This window comes from Vidua chalybeata, chromosome 25 (genome assembly GCF_026979565.1).
Source record: "Vidua chalybeata isolate OUT-0048 chromosome 25, bVidCha1 merged haplotype, whole genome shotgun sequence".
Taxonomy (NCBI): Eukaryota; Metazoa; Chordata; class Aves; order Passeriformes; family Viduidae; genus Vidua; species Vidua chalybeata.
The window spans coordinates 3394239-3411755 of NC_071554.1; the positions used below are offsets into that span (position 1 = coordinate 3394239).

The window sequence follows — 17517 nt, forward strand, 5'->3', positions numbered from 1 at the left end:
CAATTAACTCTTCGTTTCTCCTATGGCATGTAGGCCTGTGTTCTCCCTCCAGCTTTTCCAAGGCTATGGGTCAGCCCACTGGAGAGCTGAGCCAGGCATCGCTCCAGCTCATGCTGCCATTTGAGTGAGCAGCCCCAAAGTACCGATGCTCTGGAGGCACCACTTGGCTCAGACAGGTCTTTGGGTCTCACAACGCAGCAAATAGCAGCAGGGGCAAAGTGGAGCTTCTGCGTGGGGGCTTTAATTATCTTTCATTAAAAATAAGACTACTGACATGGTGTAGATTCAACAGAGTCAAGCTCCATTTAGTAGTGCATGCAATTAGAGGCACGTTCTCTGACATAAGATCCTGCCTGCTCCAAGAGCCTCCCATTTTACAAGCCTGAGTTGTGCTCCATCCTTCCATCTGCAGTTGCACTGCAGCCTCTCACATGCACACACACATACACACACCTCCCTCCCCATTTTCTCTTAGATAGGAAGGCAGTGGGACCAGGGATATGAAATTAGCATCAGATTTCTTTAGGAAAACATTTTAGCATTACCCAGGGAAGGCAGATGGGGGAGAAATAGGAACACGGGAGTAGAAAGGGAGCTAAATAAAGAGCAGTAGCGACTCCTGAGGGCAACGCGCAGGCTCGCCATGGTACTCACTCAGGCTGCCCAGCTGTCGAATGACATTTGCCAGGGTGATGTTGGTCACGCATTCCAGCTCGCTCGGAACGCTAGGCAACGTCTGACGGCACAGGTGCCTTGGCTCAATGTTCCTCGTTACTAACGGCATGGTGGACCTGCTTCAGGCACTGTTCTGAAAGATGAAAAACAACCCAAAAAAGAAACAGGAAAGGATTACTCAACCGCAAATTCCAGGCACACCAGAGCCATGGTGTTCGTTTTTCCTGCTTTCAAACGGCTTTACTTATAAGCCTTCTTTCTCCCGCTCCCCACCCTGCGAAAACTGGTTCATCAGAAATAAAGATCCTCCTGTTCTCAGACTTGCAGTGGCAGCAGAGCCCCACCAGCCCAGGTACAGAGGCAGAGATGGAGAACTCCACATCTTCGCCCACACTGCCAGTGCTGCCGCAGCCGTTGTTCCCTTCCTACCTGCCCGGAGCCTGGACAGGGCTCCTGCCTCCCGCGCTCACACAGCGCCTGGCACGACTCTTATGAGCTCCTCTTCGGAAACATTTCCAACTTGCAATCAATAGTTGCTTAAACCATGGAGGTGAAGACAGATGTTATTACACAAAAAAAGAAAGAACAAAACAGGCTTCTCCCAGCTTGCCAAAGCACATGTCGTGCCTCCCTCCTGGAGCAGCACAAGGGGCTCTCCTGGAACAACAGGAAGCTCTTGCAGCTGACCAGGAAACTTTCTGGTGACTGTTCCTTATCCTGCAGGCTGCACCCCTCTTCCCTTGGTAAATCCCCCGGGGATGAGGTTTACACTGGACCGTTGTTTTCGTGCTAGAGCAGTTAAAGGTTGAGGGAGCTCTAATCAGGATGCAGGACTGGAGTGTGCTCAGAGGCAAGTCAGGACTGATTGTACAACAGGCAGGACAAACTTCCAGTTCTTTAAAAAACTAATAAAATAAAAAACCTGGAGAAAACCTAAGTGTCTGGAAGTTATGCTTTGGACACTTTTATGTGCAGGTCAGTGTCTTGAACTAACAAAAATCTCCTTTGCTAACAGGCCCAAATGTTTAAGCATCAAACAGCTCCAGCTCCAAGAAGGAGAAGGAAAGCTGCATGACCAGCTCACTAGAAGGAGCATCATACATGCCTGAAATCTTTAGGACTAAGTGAAAGCAAATACATCCCAAGTTCTTGATTAATTTAGAAGGGAAAAGAATCACTTTTCTAGGTCAGCTGAGGAACAACCCAAGAGAAGCAGGCAGCTCCCATGTGATAGGCATGCGGATCTGCTCGGGTTGGGTGTAAAAATAAAACAGGAAGCGAACAGCTTGGGGAACATGGCTTCCTGTCACCACCAGCAAAAACCCAAGAACCATAAAAAATCAGCTGTTTGCTCTTGACTTTGAGCCACCCTTTGATAGTCTCTGTGGCAGCTGGCAGCTTATCTTTGAGGTCCAGGAGTCCTTCCTGGATGCTTTTCTATCAGGGTGTTAAGAGGAAGAAGTGGGCATTATCCCTCCTAATTACCTGAGAAGCCAGATTTTGAATTGTTAAATTTGACCCATTAAGGCAGAGGAGTTCAAGAGCCTCACCACTGGGCACTGGGATATCTCCCAGACAAGCAGATGTAGGTTGCTGCCATTTTGCAACGCCTCTACATGAGGGATTTCACAGCATCTCAGAATGCCAGGATGGTTTGGGTTGGAAGGGACCTTAGAGCTCATCCTATTCCAACCTCCTGCCACAAGACCAGGCTGCACAAAAAGGGTCCCCAAAACGGAACACCTTATTGAACAGGGGAGCTGGATCTGCATCCAAATAAATAAAAGCAAGACCCTTTGAGAATCGAGTCTGTGTTGTTTTTCCCCGTGTCCACTGCTGCCATCAGTAACTGCTGGGATATTTAAAGAACAGGGTGAACTAAGGAAGGGCTCTGACCTTCCCTTCCCAACACTCTGTGTTTTATCGATTCCAGCCCAAGCCCTACAATCTTTTGTCAGCTTTAGTGCTTCATGCCAGACAAACTTTCCCAGCTCCCCCCAGACTGCAGTCTGCACCAACAAGCAGCTCTCATAAACAAGGCAGCATTTGCAGGCTGCCTGCATCCAGCTTCTCCCCTGTGCTTCCCCAGGGCTTGGCCAGGGAGCACACACGGTGGGATCTGCAGAGCTGACTGGACAGCCTGGCTGGAAACCTTCCAAGGTGGAGGACAGACAGAAGGAAAACAGCAACAGGAAAAATAAGCCTGGAAGTGGGGGATGAGATGTGAGTGTTCTGTATAAAAGGAGAGTAGAAAAGCCCCCAGGATGATGGGTAGCATGGTTGGATAAATGCAGGTAACACCGATCTCTGCAAAGATGGAGAAAACAGGGCAGAAAATGAGAGCAGTGCCTCCAATACCAAAAAAAAAAAAAAAAAAAAAAAAAAAAAAAAAAAAAAAAAGGCTCTGAATACATTGCCTGTATAGAGACACCCCAAAAGTGTTTGCCTTCAAAGCATGTTTTGAAAGTAAAAGCAAGGAGTAGTGGTGAGAACTGCTTTTCTTAAAATAAAAACTAAGACAGAGCACACCTACAGCACAAATTTGCACTGGCGCAAGACAGCAGAGATAAAGGCTAAGAAAAAGGCTCCCTTTATAGCCCAGCTCATCCTGCCAGCCACCCCCAGCCTCCCAGCCACACTCCATTGCAGAAGGAGAGTTTTGCCCTCATGATCACAGCAGCGTTTCCCGAGGCCATGGGGACAGCTCTGCAGCCCCTAAACCCAGCCAGGATCCAGCAAACAAAGGGATTAAATTAACCCTGTGGAGCATCAGAGATGATCAAGGCAGGAAGGGCAGGATGGGCTGTGGACAACCATCCTGTTCTCCCAGCTTTTGGGTAAGAGCCATTTTAAAGCAAAAATTCCTCTCTTCCGAGCAGAAGGATGAGGAGCTTCAAGATTTTACGAAGGAAATCTGGGACCTGCAAAAAGAGCGGGTGATGCCCCTACAAGAAGACTGTTAAGACCTTGCATTTTCCTGGAGTGTTTGGAGGGTAGGGATAGAGATAACACCTAATGGGCTCCTGTAAAACCTTCATGCCTCCTGAGTAGGTGGGACAAAGATTAATAGTGTGGATTGGAAAATAAGTGGTGTATTTCAAAAGCAGGAGTCAGGTAGGGTAGAAAACCAGGTGTGGAGAAGGGGCAAGGTATGAGAGCAAAGGGGAAGAGGAAGCAAAACACTGGAGGCAGCACAAGGCATGAGCTGGGGGCAGGGAGGGAGGAGATACAGTAAATAAAAGAAGGGAGAGAGCTAAAAAAGCTTTCTGGGAGGCTCATGCTCTTATTCTTTAAGAGAGTCATTAGGGAGGTGACTGACAGCACAGTGCCAAGCACGGGCCATCCAGAACTGCTTCACTTTCCGTGCTCAGGGCATGACAGCACAGCAGAATTGCACCCCGACTGGCCAGCTTGGTCATCAAGCATTAGTCACTGCCACACAACGACTACAGACCATATATTATAACTAAATCCTACCATTCAGATGCAACTTAAATGAATTGCAAGGCCAAAAATCCTTATCTTTGGGGCAAAGATTAGCATTTCTATTTGCTTATGAATGCTGGAGATTAGGTTTCTTTCAGGAATGTAGAGTTTTGGGGTGCAGAAACTGTTTTTAAAGAAGCTGCAAGAATGACATGGGCACAGAGGAGTTGCCCTGATCCCAGTGTAACAGGAGAGGAGATCAAGTATATTAGAAGTAAAAGGAAACTGCCTCTAGAAACAGAAAACTCTGCAACAGATTTCTAATGAATATGGAAAACAAAGAAAGGCATCAAATTGAAACATGGTGAGAGGAAAGAAGTTCAGTGATCTCTGTTAGCTGGAAGAGCCCTAAGGAAAATCCACAAACCCTGCTGCATCAATCCATGTTCAAAAGACTCATCCTCCCAACCACTGTGCTTCACACCTTCTTAAAAACAAGGTAACAAATTATTTTCCTCTCCCGCTTGAACCAGACCCTTCCTACCTGTTCCCAAGCACTTCCTCTGAAGCCTCCAAGTTATGACTTGAATCACAGAAAGCTCCAAGAGCCTGGATGATGTTGTGAGAGCAGTGACTAAAAGCCAAACCATCTGAAAAGGCCCAGCTCTTCGCCCTGCAGCTCCTTTCCCCTTGCTGCCCCACCTACAGCTGGGCATTGCCAGGATGCCTCATAATTTCCCCTCTCCCAAAATGCTTATGCAGGCTCTGCCGAGCCCTGGCCTGCTCTAGCCCAGAAAAAAGTTTGCTGAGCACAAAAAATCCCTGGAAGCTGAATTCACTGCTCCTACATTCCTACTGATCTTCCAGCCTCAACTGGCACCTTATTTCCAGGATTCATCAGGTTTTTGCTCCCCATCATCCTTCCCAACAACTCCTGTCCTTTCTCACTGCACACATCGTGGTCTTGGATGCCTCATGTTTTTCCAGGAAAGCAGGATCCATGAGTAGAGAGCTTCTTCCCGTGGCTGCTGATCTGACACCCTGCTCCTGCCACAATATGCTCTCACCTTGAACGTCCTGCTCACCAGCTTTTAAGAGGATTCTGACTTTGGCAATTAGTTCTGTAAATACTCTTGGGCACTGGGGAACAAGCATGGCCCAGCACAGGCTCAAAAAGGGGGAAAAATGTGTGACTTGCAATTCTTGCCTTTCCGAATCCAGCACTTTAAGCAAAGCCAAGGTAAAACCAAGATAAGCGTGCTGCTCCAAGATTTCTTATCAGCAAGCCATCGACCGCTCTCCCCATGAGCTCTGCTGCAGCAGATCACTCAGGAATCCCAGTTTTGGATTAGAATCAAGTACAATTGGTTTGTTTCAAACAAAACTGCCAGTCCATAAACCGCTTGCACAAAGCTGTGTCTTATTGACTATTTTTAATAAATAGGGCTGGCACAGTAAAATTGAACAATTGCTCGGAACAATAAAGGAGACAGACTTTGATTACAACTACTGAGAAGCAATACAGGGATGTTTTAGCATTGAGTACTTGCTTTCCAAGGTGAGTTCTGTCAACTGAAAACAGTGACTCGGAGCAAATACTCCTTAAAAAGTGGTTTGGAGCACAGCAGAAAACAGCACTGCACAGCAAGAGAGGAACCAGACCTGGTTTCTGGGGTTTTTTTTTGTAGAGCAGGCAGATAGCACAGTCACTGTGGTGGTGCAGAGAAGGCAGGCAGGACTCCAAGGCGAGCCCTGCGGATGCAACGCACACAAAGAGCTGTAAATAACAGGTGAGGTGGAGGGAGAGATCTGGCAAGGTTCTCCTCATTGGTATTTGACCAGTTAGCATAGCGTTACTGGGAGTCACCTGGGTAATTCCCCGCTCAATGTGACACACAACCTCTTAGATCAGGGACCATCTGCAAATAAATCTGGACCCCAGCAGTGAGATCATCTGTCATAGTGTCTGGTGTAGCACAAAGCACCTAAGGAGGGCAGAGCGCCTTTTTTGGGAAAGGGAAGGGAATTTAGGCTTGATTTCCAAGTACGTCAGGGTGACCAACCACCCTGCCCTCGGCAGGGCTTACAAAATCCTCTGCCTGGACACAAACAGGCAGCACAGTCAAGGAGACCAAGCCTTCAGCTAAGTGCTTCGGAGAGCCGCCTCTAGGAGTGCCCATCAGGGGACTAGGCACACCAGCAGGTCTGGGAATGAGGGGGAAAGGAGATAATCAGATCTGAAATTCCCATCAGTATGAAATAAGACTTAACTCAGTAGCTTGCCAACGCAGACCGACTGTTCTTTCTAATGTCTGTGACAACTCTGCTTCAAATTTCAAGCTTCTCTCAGCAGTAACTACTCCCCCATGTAGCTGTAATGGCCAGAAAGAGACTGGCTTTTATGTAACCCCAAAAGACTTGCAGAAAGGGAAGCAGCAGCCACACACACAGGGAGAACTGAGGGGGGAAAAAATCAGCAGAAGGCTCTGCTGAGTGCTCAGGGCTATATCCAAGCTCACAATGCAGCCACAGAGAAGTGGGATGTGGCAATCAGAAATGCTCCAGTTCCATGCTCTGAGAGAGACCCAGCAATCAGTGCTGCATCCGAGCAATAGGGAGCGAAATTATAGAGCAAACTGCCATGTGATGCCACAAACTACTCCATCCTGCCAGCTGTAACAAGTATTCATTCCCAAAAATGCATCACAGGCTCATCTGTCATTACCAGCCCAGCCTGCCAGCAGCTGAGCAGGAGTCAGCAGTGAAGGGCAGCTGCAGGGCTGCTTCCTTTCACAGTGGTCTATTCTCCCAAAAAACCATGGGGGAGATGGACGGGTAAAATTCCCCCCAGGCGCAGCGGAAAACATCGCCCACCATCTCTCAGCAGCCGGTGGGATGGGATGGGAAGCACACGCTGTGTTTTCACCCACCACCACACAAAAGCTCTCCTAAAGCAGGATCTACTGAAAATCCAGAACCTTTGGGAGAACACACTTAGCTGATCACAAAAATCCACATCTGCAACCCCTCCGTGTACTAATAACGCACTTCAATCACCAAATGGAGAACTCTGCGGGCCTGATGTGCCGGTGTTATGAAAGAGGATGTTTGGGCAATAACGTGGGGCAAGAGCAGTGCTGCCCTTTTCCACAGCCCTGCTCCGACAGTGGGAACGTCAGCCCTGCTCCCGCAGCATAACCAGGACTGTACAGCGTGCAGTCCTTGACACACCGAACATCCAGCCCGCTCCAATCCCAGAGTAAAAATAAACCTTTTCTTTTCTTCCCCTGCCTTTCCCCCCCCCCCTCCAGTCTGCTGGCTCTGAAAAATGCAAAAGAGGCTCAGAAAGCCATTTTCTGCGGGTTTTTTTGTCTGGCTCATGCATTATCATCATCATTTACTGCCCTCAAGGGGATTGCACAGGTGTGACTGAAAATTTGGCTCTTCCTTTTAAACTTTTTGTTATCAGCTTTGCTGAAGATGATCTTGCTGGAATAAATACCAGGCTGCTCTCCTGGAGAGGGACTCGCTCAGAGCTGTTGTCAGAAATCTGCCTGGGGGTGGAAGGATGGGGGTGTCACTAATGGGGAACATACAGATCCTCCTGGCTTCTGCTGGAGTGCTAATAGAGCCAGTAGTTTGACCTAGACTTTTATTTTTTAATTCCTAAGAAACAAACCATTGCACTAATTAATGTTTCCATTCATTTAGCTGAAAAACAAGTTAAACAAAGAGGGTCACCTGGTGTTCCTATCAATACCTGATTAGGATACAGGGAGAACAAATGCATTTAAATAAAACTCTAGAAGAGACGTGACAAGAGAAAGGCAGTTTAGCTCAATTAAAGAGAGCTGTCACAGGGACTTGATTCTCAGAATATAGAACTATTGATTAAACAGGAATTAAAGCTCCAGAACAGAAAGGTTTCAAGGTCTTTGCTGTGAGGGTATACATCAGGAGAGAGAGGCAGGACTCCTTCAGCGCCACAAGAGCTCTGGCTTTGTTGCTTCCTAGGAAACAGGAGCAGCAAAGGGAGCAGAATGCTCTCTGCTAAACCTGTGAATAATTTGGGCAAGGATACAAGGTCAGTGACAACACAGAGCGGCATCACGAGCATCAATCAACAAGTAGCTTTGGTGTACTTGGGTATTGAAAGCACACAATAGGTTCTAAAACATTTCAGGAGTATGTAGGGAGAGGCCTGGGCAGGTTTCAGTCCTAGAATCCCACAATCCTAGAATGGTATGGGTTGGAAAGGGCCTTAAAGCCCATCCCATCCAACCCCCTGCCATGGGCAGGGGCACCTCCCACTGTCCCAGGCTGCTCCAAGCCCTGTCCAACCTGGCCTTGGGCACTGCCAGGGATCCAGAGGCAGCCCCAGCTGTTCTGGGCACCCTGTGCCAGAGCCTGCCACCCTGACAGGGAAAGATTCCTTCCCAATTTCCCACCTAACCCTGCCCTCTGGTAGTGGGAAGCCTTTCCCCTTGCCGATGTCCCCCTTCAGCTCTCTGGGAGCCCCTTTAGGCACTGGAATGGGCTTTAAGGTCTCCCTGGGGCCTTCTCCAGGCTGAACATTCCCAGCTCTCCCAGCCTATCCCCAGAGCAGAGGGGCTCCAGCCTTCGAAGCATCTCTGGACTCGCTCCAACAGGTCCCCATCCTTCCTGTGCAGAGCACCCCAGAGCCGGAGGCAGCACTAGAGGTCACCAGGGTGCAACAGAGGGGCAGGATTTTCCAAGCCTCACAGTCAATAACAGTGCTGAGTTCACTTCAAAGGGTCTTGACTAGAAGAGACACCATGTAGGTAGGAAGGCCAGCAGTGCCCCTGCCCATAGCTGCCCGTGCAGGTCCAGCAGGAGCCCCTGGCTGCGGGGATGCCTGCGCAGAAGCCCAGTCCCACTGCCAGAACGGCAGTGCTGCTGCCTCCCTCCATCCCGGCCTGAACTCCCACTAATGAGCACAGCGCCTCTGCTCCCTCACTGCCCAGCAGCTCCTCAGCCAGAGGAAAGGTTTGTGTCTGTCGTGCTAACAAAGCCCAACTCACAATACAGCAGCACATTCTCATTCCTGGGCAGCGCTCGGTAATTAATATGGAAAGAGAGGGTGTGCTTTTTTCCCCCTAAATGACTTATTCGTTAAGTTCGAGCATATTTTAACCTTCCTTTTCAGCAGATAAACTCTGTCTCATTTGCAGCTAAGCTCAGCCTTCCCTTCTTTGCCACACGCTAAAGTATTTTGATTAATGAAAGAGTAGGAACAAACCAGTTCCAAGTGTTTTCTATAGAGCTCAACTGCTCTTTCAGTTTCAACTCACGCCTAGATAATTATATCACAGCTCTGAGTGCCCCCCACCCTTCTGCTGCACTTGGGGAATACTGGAAAGATAAGTCTTTTCTTAATTATTAAATGTAAATAGCTCATTAAATATAATCCAATTACTTTAATTGTAAGAAAAAGGAAGTAATTACAATATGTACATGTATTCTTGCCTGAACAGTTTTAATATCTTAAATGAATCTTTGCAGCATTAATATTTTAAGTCAATCTTTGACATGAGGGGAGGAAAAAAACAAGGACATTGACTCCCTGATATTTTCCAGAAGTGTTGGATCTGCAGGGATTTTGGTCACAAAAAACCGAGAGAACAGCCATGAGCATCTAAGTCAAAATGGTTTATAAACAGCATCTTAATAAAGTCAAAATAATACACAAGCTTTCCATTGTGGAGGGAAAAAAATGAATATATAAACACGATGCCACGTGAAGAGCCTGAATATGCTTTTGGGATCTCAGGAGCCCAGCAAGATGGGCACTGGTGCGAATGCAGGAGAACAGACAGGATCCCATCACACCAGTACGAAAAGCCTTCATGTATCTGGGATTTTCCAGGCGGTTTTTCCCCACACCTATGGTTTGTCCTGTTCAAGAGTGGGGAGAAGAACCAGGGCTGGGGGAGAGGGGCCTCCTCCACATCTGGGATTACCCTGCTCTTCCACGGTAGTCTCCAGTGAGGTGATCCCACAGAAATGCTGAATGCAGCGTTTGTGTGTGCACAAGCCATCTGTGCAAGGCACAGGCACGGCCCAGGATCCCAGGCTGCCATTTGGGATTTGCAGGCAGAGCTGCAGAAAGCTGTGAGGAGCAGTCCTCTGGTTTTGCTCAACAGCATGACAATCCCTGGACTCACTTTCTCCACCCCTGCAGCCAGCAGGGACCAAACAACCTTCCAGCAGACTCCAGCAAGGCCCCACTGTTTCGATCAGCCCCCCTGGTCTGACAGAGTGGGGTCAGGTTTCAGCTTGGCTGTGGTGACAGATGCCTGTGAAATCTCCTTGGGACAGGCAGAAAAATATTCAGTTTAAACTGTAGTTGTTTCCATTTTGCATGTTCTGAGCCCAGCAGTGATCTCACCTTACATAATCTCCAGTGCAAACTCCAGGCTCTGGACCATCCAAACCTATTCAAGGGTGTTTGAAACCATAAAATCCCAGAACGGAAAGGGTCTTAAAGATCATCTCGTTCCACCCCCTGCCATGGGCAGGGACACCCTCCACTAGTCCAGCTTGCTCCAAAGCCCTGTCCAGCCTGGCCTTGGGCACTTTCACAGATGGGGGCTACTCTGGGCAGCCTGTGCCACAGCATCACCACCCTCACAGGGAAGGATTTCTTCCCAAAATCTAACCTAAACCTGCTCTTTCAGTTTGAAGCCACTCCCCCTCGTACCATCCTCCTGGCCCTTCTCCCCAGTCCCTCTCCAGCTCTCCTGGAGCCCCTTTAGGCACTGGAAGGGGCTCTAAGGGCCCCCTGGGAGCCTTCTCTTCTCCAGGTGAGCACCCCCAGCTCTCCCAGCCTGGCTTCAGCCCTCAGAGCATCTCTATGGCCTCCTCTGGACTCTCTCCAGCAGCTCCATGTCCTTGTGTTGGCGGCCCAGAGCTGGATGCAATACATCAGGTACTGGAGTACATGGGGAATCACCACTTTATTGAACTGATCTTTTTGGGAAAAGAGAGATTAGACCATATTTGGGATGCTAAGGATGCAGGCCTTTCTAGCCAAGCTTACCACAAGGTCTATAATAAGCTGCTTTATGGAAACCTCTCATGTGAAGCCAGCCCCTAGATGTAACCTCCTTGATACAATATTGAATTCTCAATAGCAACCAAAAGACTATTTTGTATAAGTTAATTACAGCCGTTTTTAATTTAGCTTGCAGAAGGGAAACGGCCAGTGATTTCATGCTGCCCTAGACAGAAGGTAAAGGTTTTCCACAAGCTGTGTTTATAGCTCTATGCTTTCCTCCAGCAAAGCACCGGCTCTGCAGCTGCTGGTATTGAAAGAACAGGATCTGGGTGTGTGCATGGTTCTCTCTCGCCTGGTTGGGTTTTTTTGCAGCTGCAAGGCCAAACCCATACGAGTGCGTGTATGCTTTTTCTTACGGTGACAAAGGAAGGGTGGCTGAAAGGGAACTCGCTTCCGCTCTGGCAAGCACTCAACCATTTGCTGGGCTAAGGGGTGGTCGGGGAACTTTCACCCATCCATTCAGCCAAGGCCGCTATTCCCCCTCCCTCCCAATTAAATCCCATTTTTTGCACTCCATGCATGAACTGCAGCCACACCAATACATCAGATATTGTGGCTGATAGCCTCCTCTGAATGCCACTTAAAGCCCTCCAGTGCGGAGCGCTCTGAAAGCAAAGCTCATTCTTTGAGTGACAGAAAGAGACTTTTGCTATAGAGAGACCTGAAGTAAGACTCTAAGTAGTAGGAAAAGGGCATCCAGAGAAAGAGGAAATGAGAAATTAAAACCACATTCAATCTTATAAGTGGTAATACAATAGGTCAACAAGAGTACTTTGCACAACTCCCACAGCATGGGAACAATTTATGCAGAACTTGGAGCAGTGACACCAGCAAGTTTGGAGTTTACCAAAATCATCAAATTTTGTCAGCACTATCTTAAAGCACCCAGCTGGAAGGGGAGAGGGCTGGAGGGGGATAGTGCCTCTATGCCTTGCAGGGGAGTGTGCTTAGGAGATGAGAATGTGAGGAATACTCACGCTCCTCTTTTTCCATCTGAAACATTTTCTCTCTCAAGGGATTTCCAGCATCTTATGAGCACAGCCTCTTTGAAGTGCTGCAAAGTGGCATTGCTCATCATTTCAGTAATGACAGTAAATAAGCTCCAGTATTTTGTTGATCCTTTTCCTTTTGCTTTACAAACAAAAGGTCAGAGTCATTAGCCCAGTTTGATGAGCAGGAAGAAATGGAGGCTTGGAAGAGGCAGTTTGCTCTGGAACATCGTTGGAAACATCCGTGAATGAAGAAGACAAGCCACAGAACTTTGGATCAGCCATGCTGAATCACCCAGCCTCCAGATACCCCATGTACTCTCTCCATCATGGCCAGGCATCAAATGCAGCAAGAAAAAGAGCATAGGAACAAGGCCAGCACAGAGCTAGAGCTCTCCATGCTGCAGCACCCCATTGAACCTTAAGACGATGTGGAAACAAACACAATCATTTAACTGTCCCTCATGGATTTCACTTCCCTAAACTGGTCTGATCAGTTCCTTAACTCATCTGAAGAGTGTATCCATGAGATCATGGGGCAGCAAATCCCATATTTATTATGTTAGGTGAAAAGATACCTTTTATGCCCTTCACAATTCGGGGATTTCAATCTCAAATCTATGTGTGGCTTTGCTTCACAAAGGAGCTGTTCAAATAAATTTGTCACCATTCACATAAAACAAACCCCTTCTGAGTAGAGGGTCTGCAGGCTCCATCTTCAAGACAGGCCTTGGAGCAACCTGTTCTATGGAAGCTGTCCCTGCCCATTGCACAGCAATGAGATGAGCTTTAAGCTCCCTTCCAACCCAAACTGTTCTGGGTTCTATGATCCAACACAAGAGAAGTGCTCAGCTCTTAGGGAGCACTTTCAGTAGGAACCAAACTCATGGTTTAAGTTTGATTTACAGCAGCGGTGAGAACAAACCACATTTAGCGGCCGGCTCTGTGTCTGACCCATTCTGGTCTGTGCACTGCTTCCAAGAGTAATGCAAGAGAACCCACACCTCACAAACAATTCAACAGCAAGCTGAGAACAGCTCACCTGAAGCAGTGACACAGCAACAACCTCCCAGGCAGAACTTCCAGCCCTCAAGAACCAATGCCAACTGCTGCTGCCTCATGGGCATCTCCCGCCTTCCTCTCTCAGCATCACCAGCATCCCTTAGAGTGCCACTTCTCCCCAAAAAGTGTCTGGGATACTGCAGTGGAGAGGAGTTGACAGAGCAGACACTGAAGGAACAGAGCAGGTCACCACTGACCCATTTGTGAGAGATCCATCGAGCTTCCTGGTGCTTTGAATTCCTTCATCAAAGCCCCTGGCAGAAGCATAGTTGAGATATCTGAGCTCCATCACTTCTCCAGCAGCAACCTAACACCAGAGAGCTTTCCTGCAATTTCAGGAATTAGGGTAGGAACTAGATGAACTATTTCCCAGGCCCATTACGGGGAAAGAGGTGGGATGGAGAATGCGATTAACAGCTCACGCTGCTTGCTCGAGAAAATAATGTGGAAGTTCATATTTAAGTTCTTCTGGAAAGAGACCTCCCCTCCTACTGCCTCCCAGGCAGGGAAAAAAATATCCTGCAAACCTTCAGATGGAAAAAGAAATGTCATATAAATGAGAATTAGGCCTGAATCTGATCACCTTCTACCAAGCACTCCCTCCACAGTGAAGCCTGATCTGCCTCCCGACCTCAAAAAAGAACCAACACATCTTTTTATTACACAGAGTTGCAAAAATACAAAAGGAAGTAAATGTCACCAGGGTAGTTCTGTTCTGAGCAGTCATTTGCTTATTACCCAGAAGCCATTGCTACATGCCTTTTTTAATCCCATGTTTATAAATACCTAAAGTATTTAAATAAATGTTAATCTGCAGTAACTAAGGCCCTGATCTCACAAATATTTATCCTTGCACAGTGAGAATAAACACTCAAATACACAAATTTCTTACTACAGATCCCATTTCAGCCAGAGTGTTGTTGAAAACAGTAACACAGCAGAAGACAGGCTGGGAAAATAGCTGTATTTTGCCTTCCTGGGTTTTCAGAGTGTGTCACTTTTGGGTTGTTTCCTGTGCATTTGTTGTAGAAACTGTAGAAAGGAGCAAGGGCAGAGCTGAGCCAGCGGACAGGGCTGGTTGTGGCTGTTGGAATCCTCAGAAAGAGCTTTTGGCAGTTTTTTTTCCTGGTGTCCCATTCTGCATGAGGACAACAGAAACTTTATCCACAGCACATGCAAACACAATCGCTATTCAATCCCTTTCCTGGTTTGTGACTGACTCATGAGCAACGTATTTTGCTCAGCTGAATGACCAAGGGCTCAGTATTATCATCAAACCAAACAGAGGCAAACCCAAAACCTTGCATCTAAAGTTATTAGATATTTTGAGTCCAGAAAACCCACTGAGAGAAACTATCTAGACAGCTTAAAGCCAAGTCTTAACACTTGCTGAAATCTTCTTTATTACAATCTGTCAAAGAAAACTTGAATTTTTGAAAAACACTAATCCTACCAACCTTTGTTCTTCTATCACCACAAAAATAGAAAAAAATAAACCCAGGAAAGGGATTTGTTGCTGTGACTTTATGCACATGAGGCAATCACTGAAGTTTTAACCCCCCCACCCACACACTGTGATTATCTAACATTGGTGAATGAAATCAACTTTTCCTACACCAGCGCTGAAGAATGAGATATATTCAAAGCACGCTGAGAAACTGGGTGGGGACTGATCAGAAGGGTTGTATTCCTTGTCATGAATCACTGTCTGCAAATACCTTCTGAGTTGTAACTCACAAAAATATACCATTTCTGTGTGGTGTGTCACATTAGTCATAGGGAAGCCAGTTTTGTACTGGCAGGAGCCATCAGAAAGGTTTTATTTCTTTGAATTAAAATAATGGAATTTGGGACATTTCGTTTTTGATCTCATTACCAGACAAGACAAAAAAATATCACAGTTCTTTTTAAAACCAGTGGAAAAATATATAGTTTAGGGAAAAGTTTACACTGAGTTCACCGCTAGAAGTTTATCCTCTTACAATCCACACTTAGAAGGCACAGCAAGGCTTCACCTCATGTCAGGTGGGCTACAAGGGAGTGGCTATACTCACTCCTCCAGGCTTTAAATCGTGCAGAAATCGAGGCTTTGGAAGGTAAATCCCAGAAAGTCTGATCCCAGCATCACCAACACACCCAGGGATAACAGTGACAATTGCAGCTTGAGCCAAGATCAGTGTCAGGCCGCTCTTGCAAGCTCAGGTCACGCTCTGTCACTCAGACCTCATGTTCTGAAGCACATTCCTTAAGCAGAAATAAAACCCCCAAAGTGCCCAGAACGTTGTGTGTACCTTTACCCCACTGCTGGGGTAATGCTCCTGCTTGGCTCTGGATGCGAGGGGGATTCAAAGTCACTCTCTGGACATGCTGGCTGTGCTCTTGTGGGGAGATCTTGGCTCTGGTTTGTTTTTAACTCACTTTGGGATTCAACCACGAGTTGGTTTCTATGGCAAAACCCACTCAAGGTCAGAAAGGGACAAATCAGAATGAAAAGTGTCATAACGCAGCATTCCGAATTCCTGCAGCATAAATTCCTGTTTAGCAGCAGCTGATTCTGCGGACGTTGAAAATGGGTGGAAAACATAACTACTGCCCTTCCTCACGTGACCGAGTGCGCAAGACTCGGTACTTCCCATAAAGCGGGACTTCCCAGGGCTGGGAAGGTGTCCCTGCCCGTGGCAGGGGTGGAATCACAGACTTTAAGGTCCCTTCCAATCCAAACCATTCCATGATTCTATAAAAGCAACATTATCACATCGGTTTTGTCTCAGGGAAACACATCCATACCCCTCAGCTGGCTTTCAGCATCTTTTAATTTCAACTTCTCCCTCTCATGAGTCTTCAGGAAGGATACTAAAGTGTGAGGGTTACAGAGGGCTCCATCAATTATGACTCTGCCTGCAGCTGATGTATTTAACACAAGTTTTTTTAAGCATTATTAATAGAATTTCATGTCCACCAACATCTGCAGTGCTGAAAGATTTAAGACTTTCCGTGCTTCCTAGTGCTGAACTCCCAGCATCAGCACATCCCTCAGCACCATCAGTGCTCTGATCTATGGAGAGGTGCCGAATTCTGTTGCTCCTTCTAAAGAAAGCAAAATAGCAAGGCCAAATGTGAAATTCTGACAGGGAAATAAAAAGTCCTACCACAGGAAGGTCCGTGAAGTCAAGTGACAGCCAACAGGGAGAAGCTGCAACCCTCACCTTTCTCCAGACTACCTGCATCCCAAAGTAACCCCAACACTAATCTGAACGCTGGTGAAGTACAACCACAAGGACATTCCCTAGCAACTTACTTCTTCTCTGGAAGAAATACGGTCTGAGGCCACCAGGAGGTCAGTGCACTAACCCGAACTATCCAACCATACCCCAAGCTTTTTTCTCAGGGAAAGAAAAAAAAACCAACCCATTTCCCTAAGCACGCTCCAGCACCCACAGGGGGTCACATCAAGTAGCTCTAGATTTTATGTGCTGTGGATGGTTCATAGACAAGGGAGTGACACACATACCCAGAAGTGTTCCTGGACAGATTGAGGGGTGCACCCAGGAGCGGGGCTGGAACACAGGCAGGACAGAGAGGTGTCCCCCAATGAGGGCACCCAGCTCCCACCCAGACAGACTCTGGACACGGACACAGACAGGTTTTCACAAGTCCCAATGTCAAACTCAGGCGGCAAATGCCTGGAAAGGGAGGGATTCCCTCTGCTCCCCCCTCAAAGGGACCCTGCAACACCCCCTTGTTTCCTGAGTCCCCCAGCGTTCCCCACTACGCCAGACCGCCGGGACAGCCCCAGGACAGCAGACACCGGCCAGGCCTCGGGAGAGCCCCGCATGCGACATTTCCTTCGCCCAGCACGGGGCTCTGAGCACCCCCGGGGCTCTGAGCATCCCCGGGCAGCCCGTCCCTACGCCCCGATTCCCCACGGCCAGCCCAGCCCGGGTACACACCCCGCACCGAACCTCGGCCTCCGGGAGGGGCTGGACAAGTGTCAGGCCGGGGATGGAGTCCCGGGCCGGGACAGAGCCCCCAGACCTCCACCCAGGACCGCGGCAGAACCGGCTCACTATGTGGCAGGAAACACCGCCCGCCTCATCCCCACAATTCAATATTTGGCAAGGGCCTTGCGGCCCACTCCAGCGCCTCTGCCTCTCTCTCCCGGGATGAGACGGCCCGGCGGGGCTGGGGAGGCCCGCTCGCCCCTCTCGCACTCACCCCGTCCGCGGCTGTCCCCTCCGCGCCCCTGGTCTCACGTCCACCGGGGCGGGCCGGCCCGCCCGTCCGCCA

The 17517-nt window shown here is 48.2% G+C and overlaps 1 protein-coding gene across 1 annotated transcript in view; it reads right to left on the bottom strand.

The window, feature by feature from the left end:
* Nucleotides 1–17517, bottom strand: part of WASF2 (WASP family member 2) — a 32927-nt gene extending 15410 nt beyond the window's left edge. Inside the window, exons 1-2 of the mRNA XM_053964650.1 lie at nucleotides 17446–17517; nucleotides 655–808 (exon numbers count right to left, since the gene is read on the bottom strand). Of these exons, the coding sequence (XP_053820625.1) occupies nucleotides 655–784 (130 nt within the window). The 5' untranslated portion in view covers nucleotides 785–808; nucleotides 17446–17517. The remainder of the gene's footprint in view (nucleotides 1–654; nucleotides 809–17445) is intronic.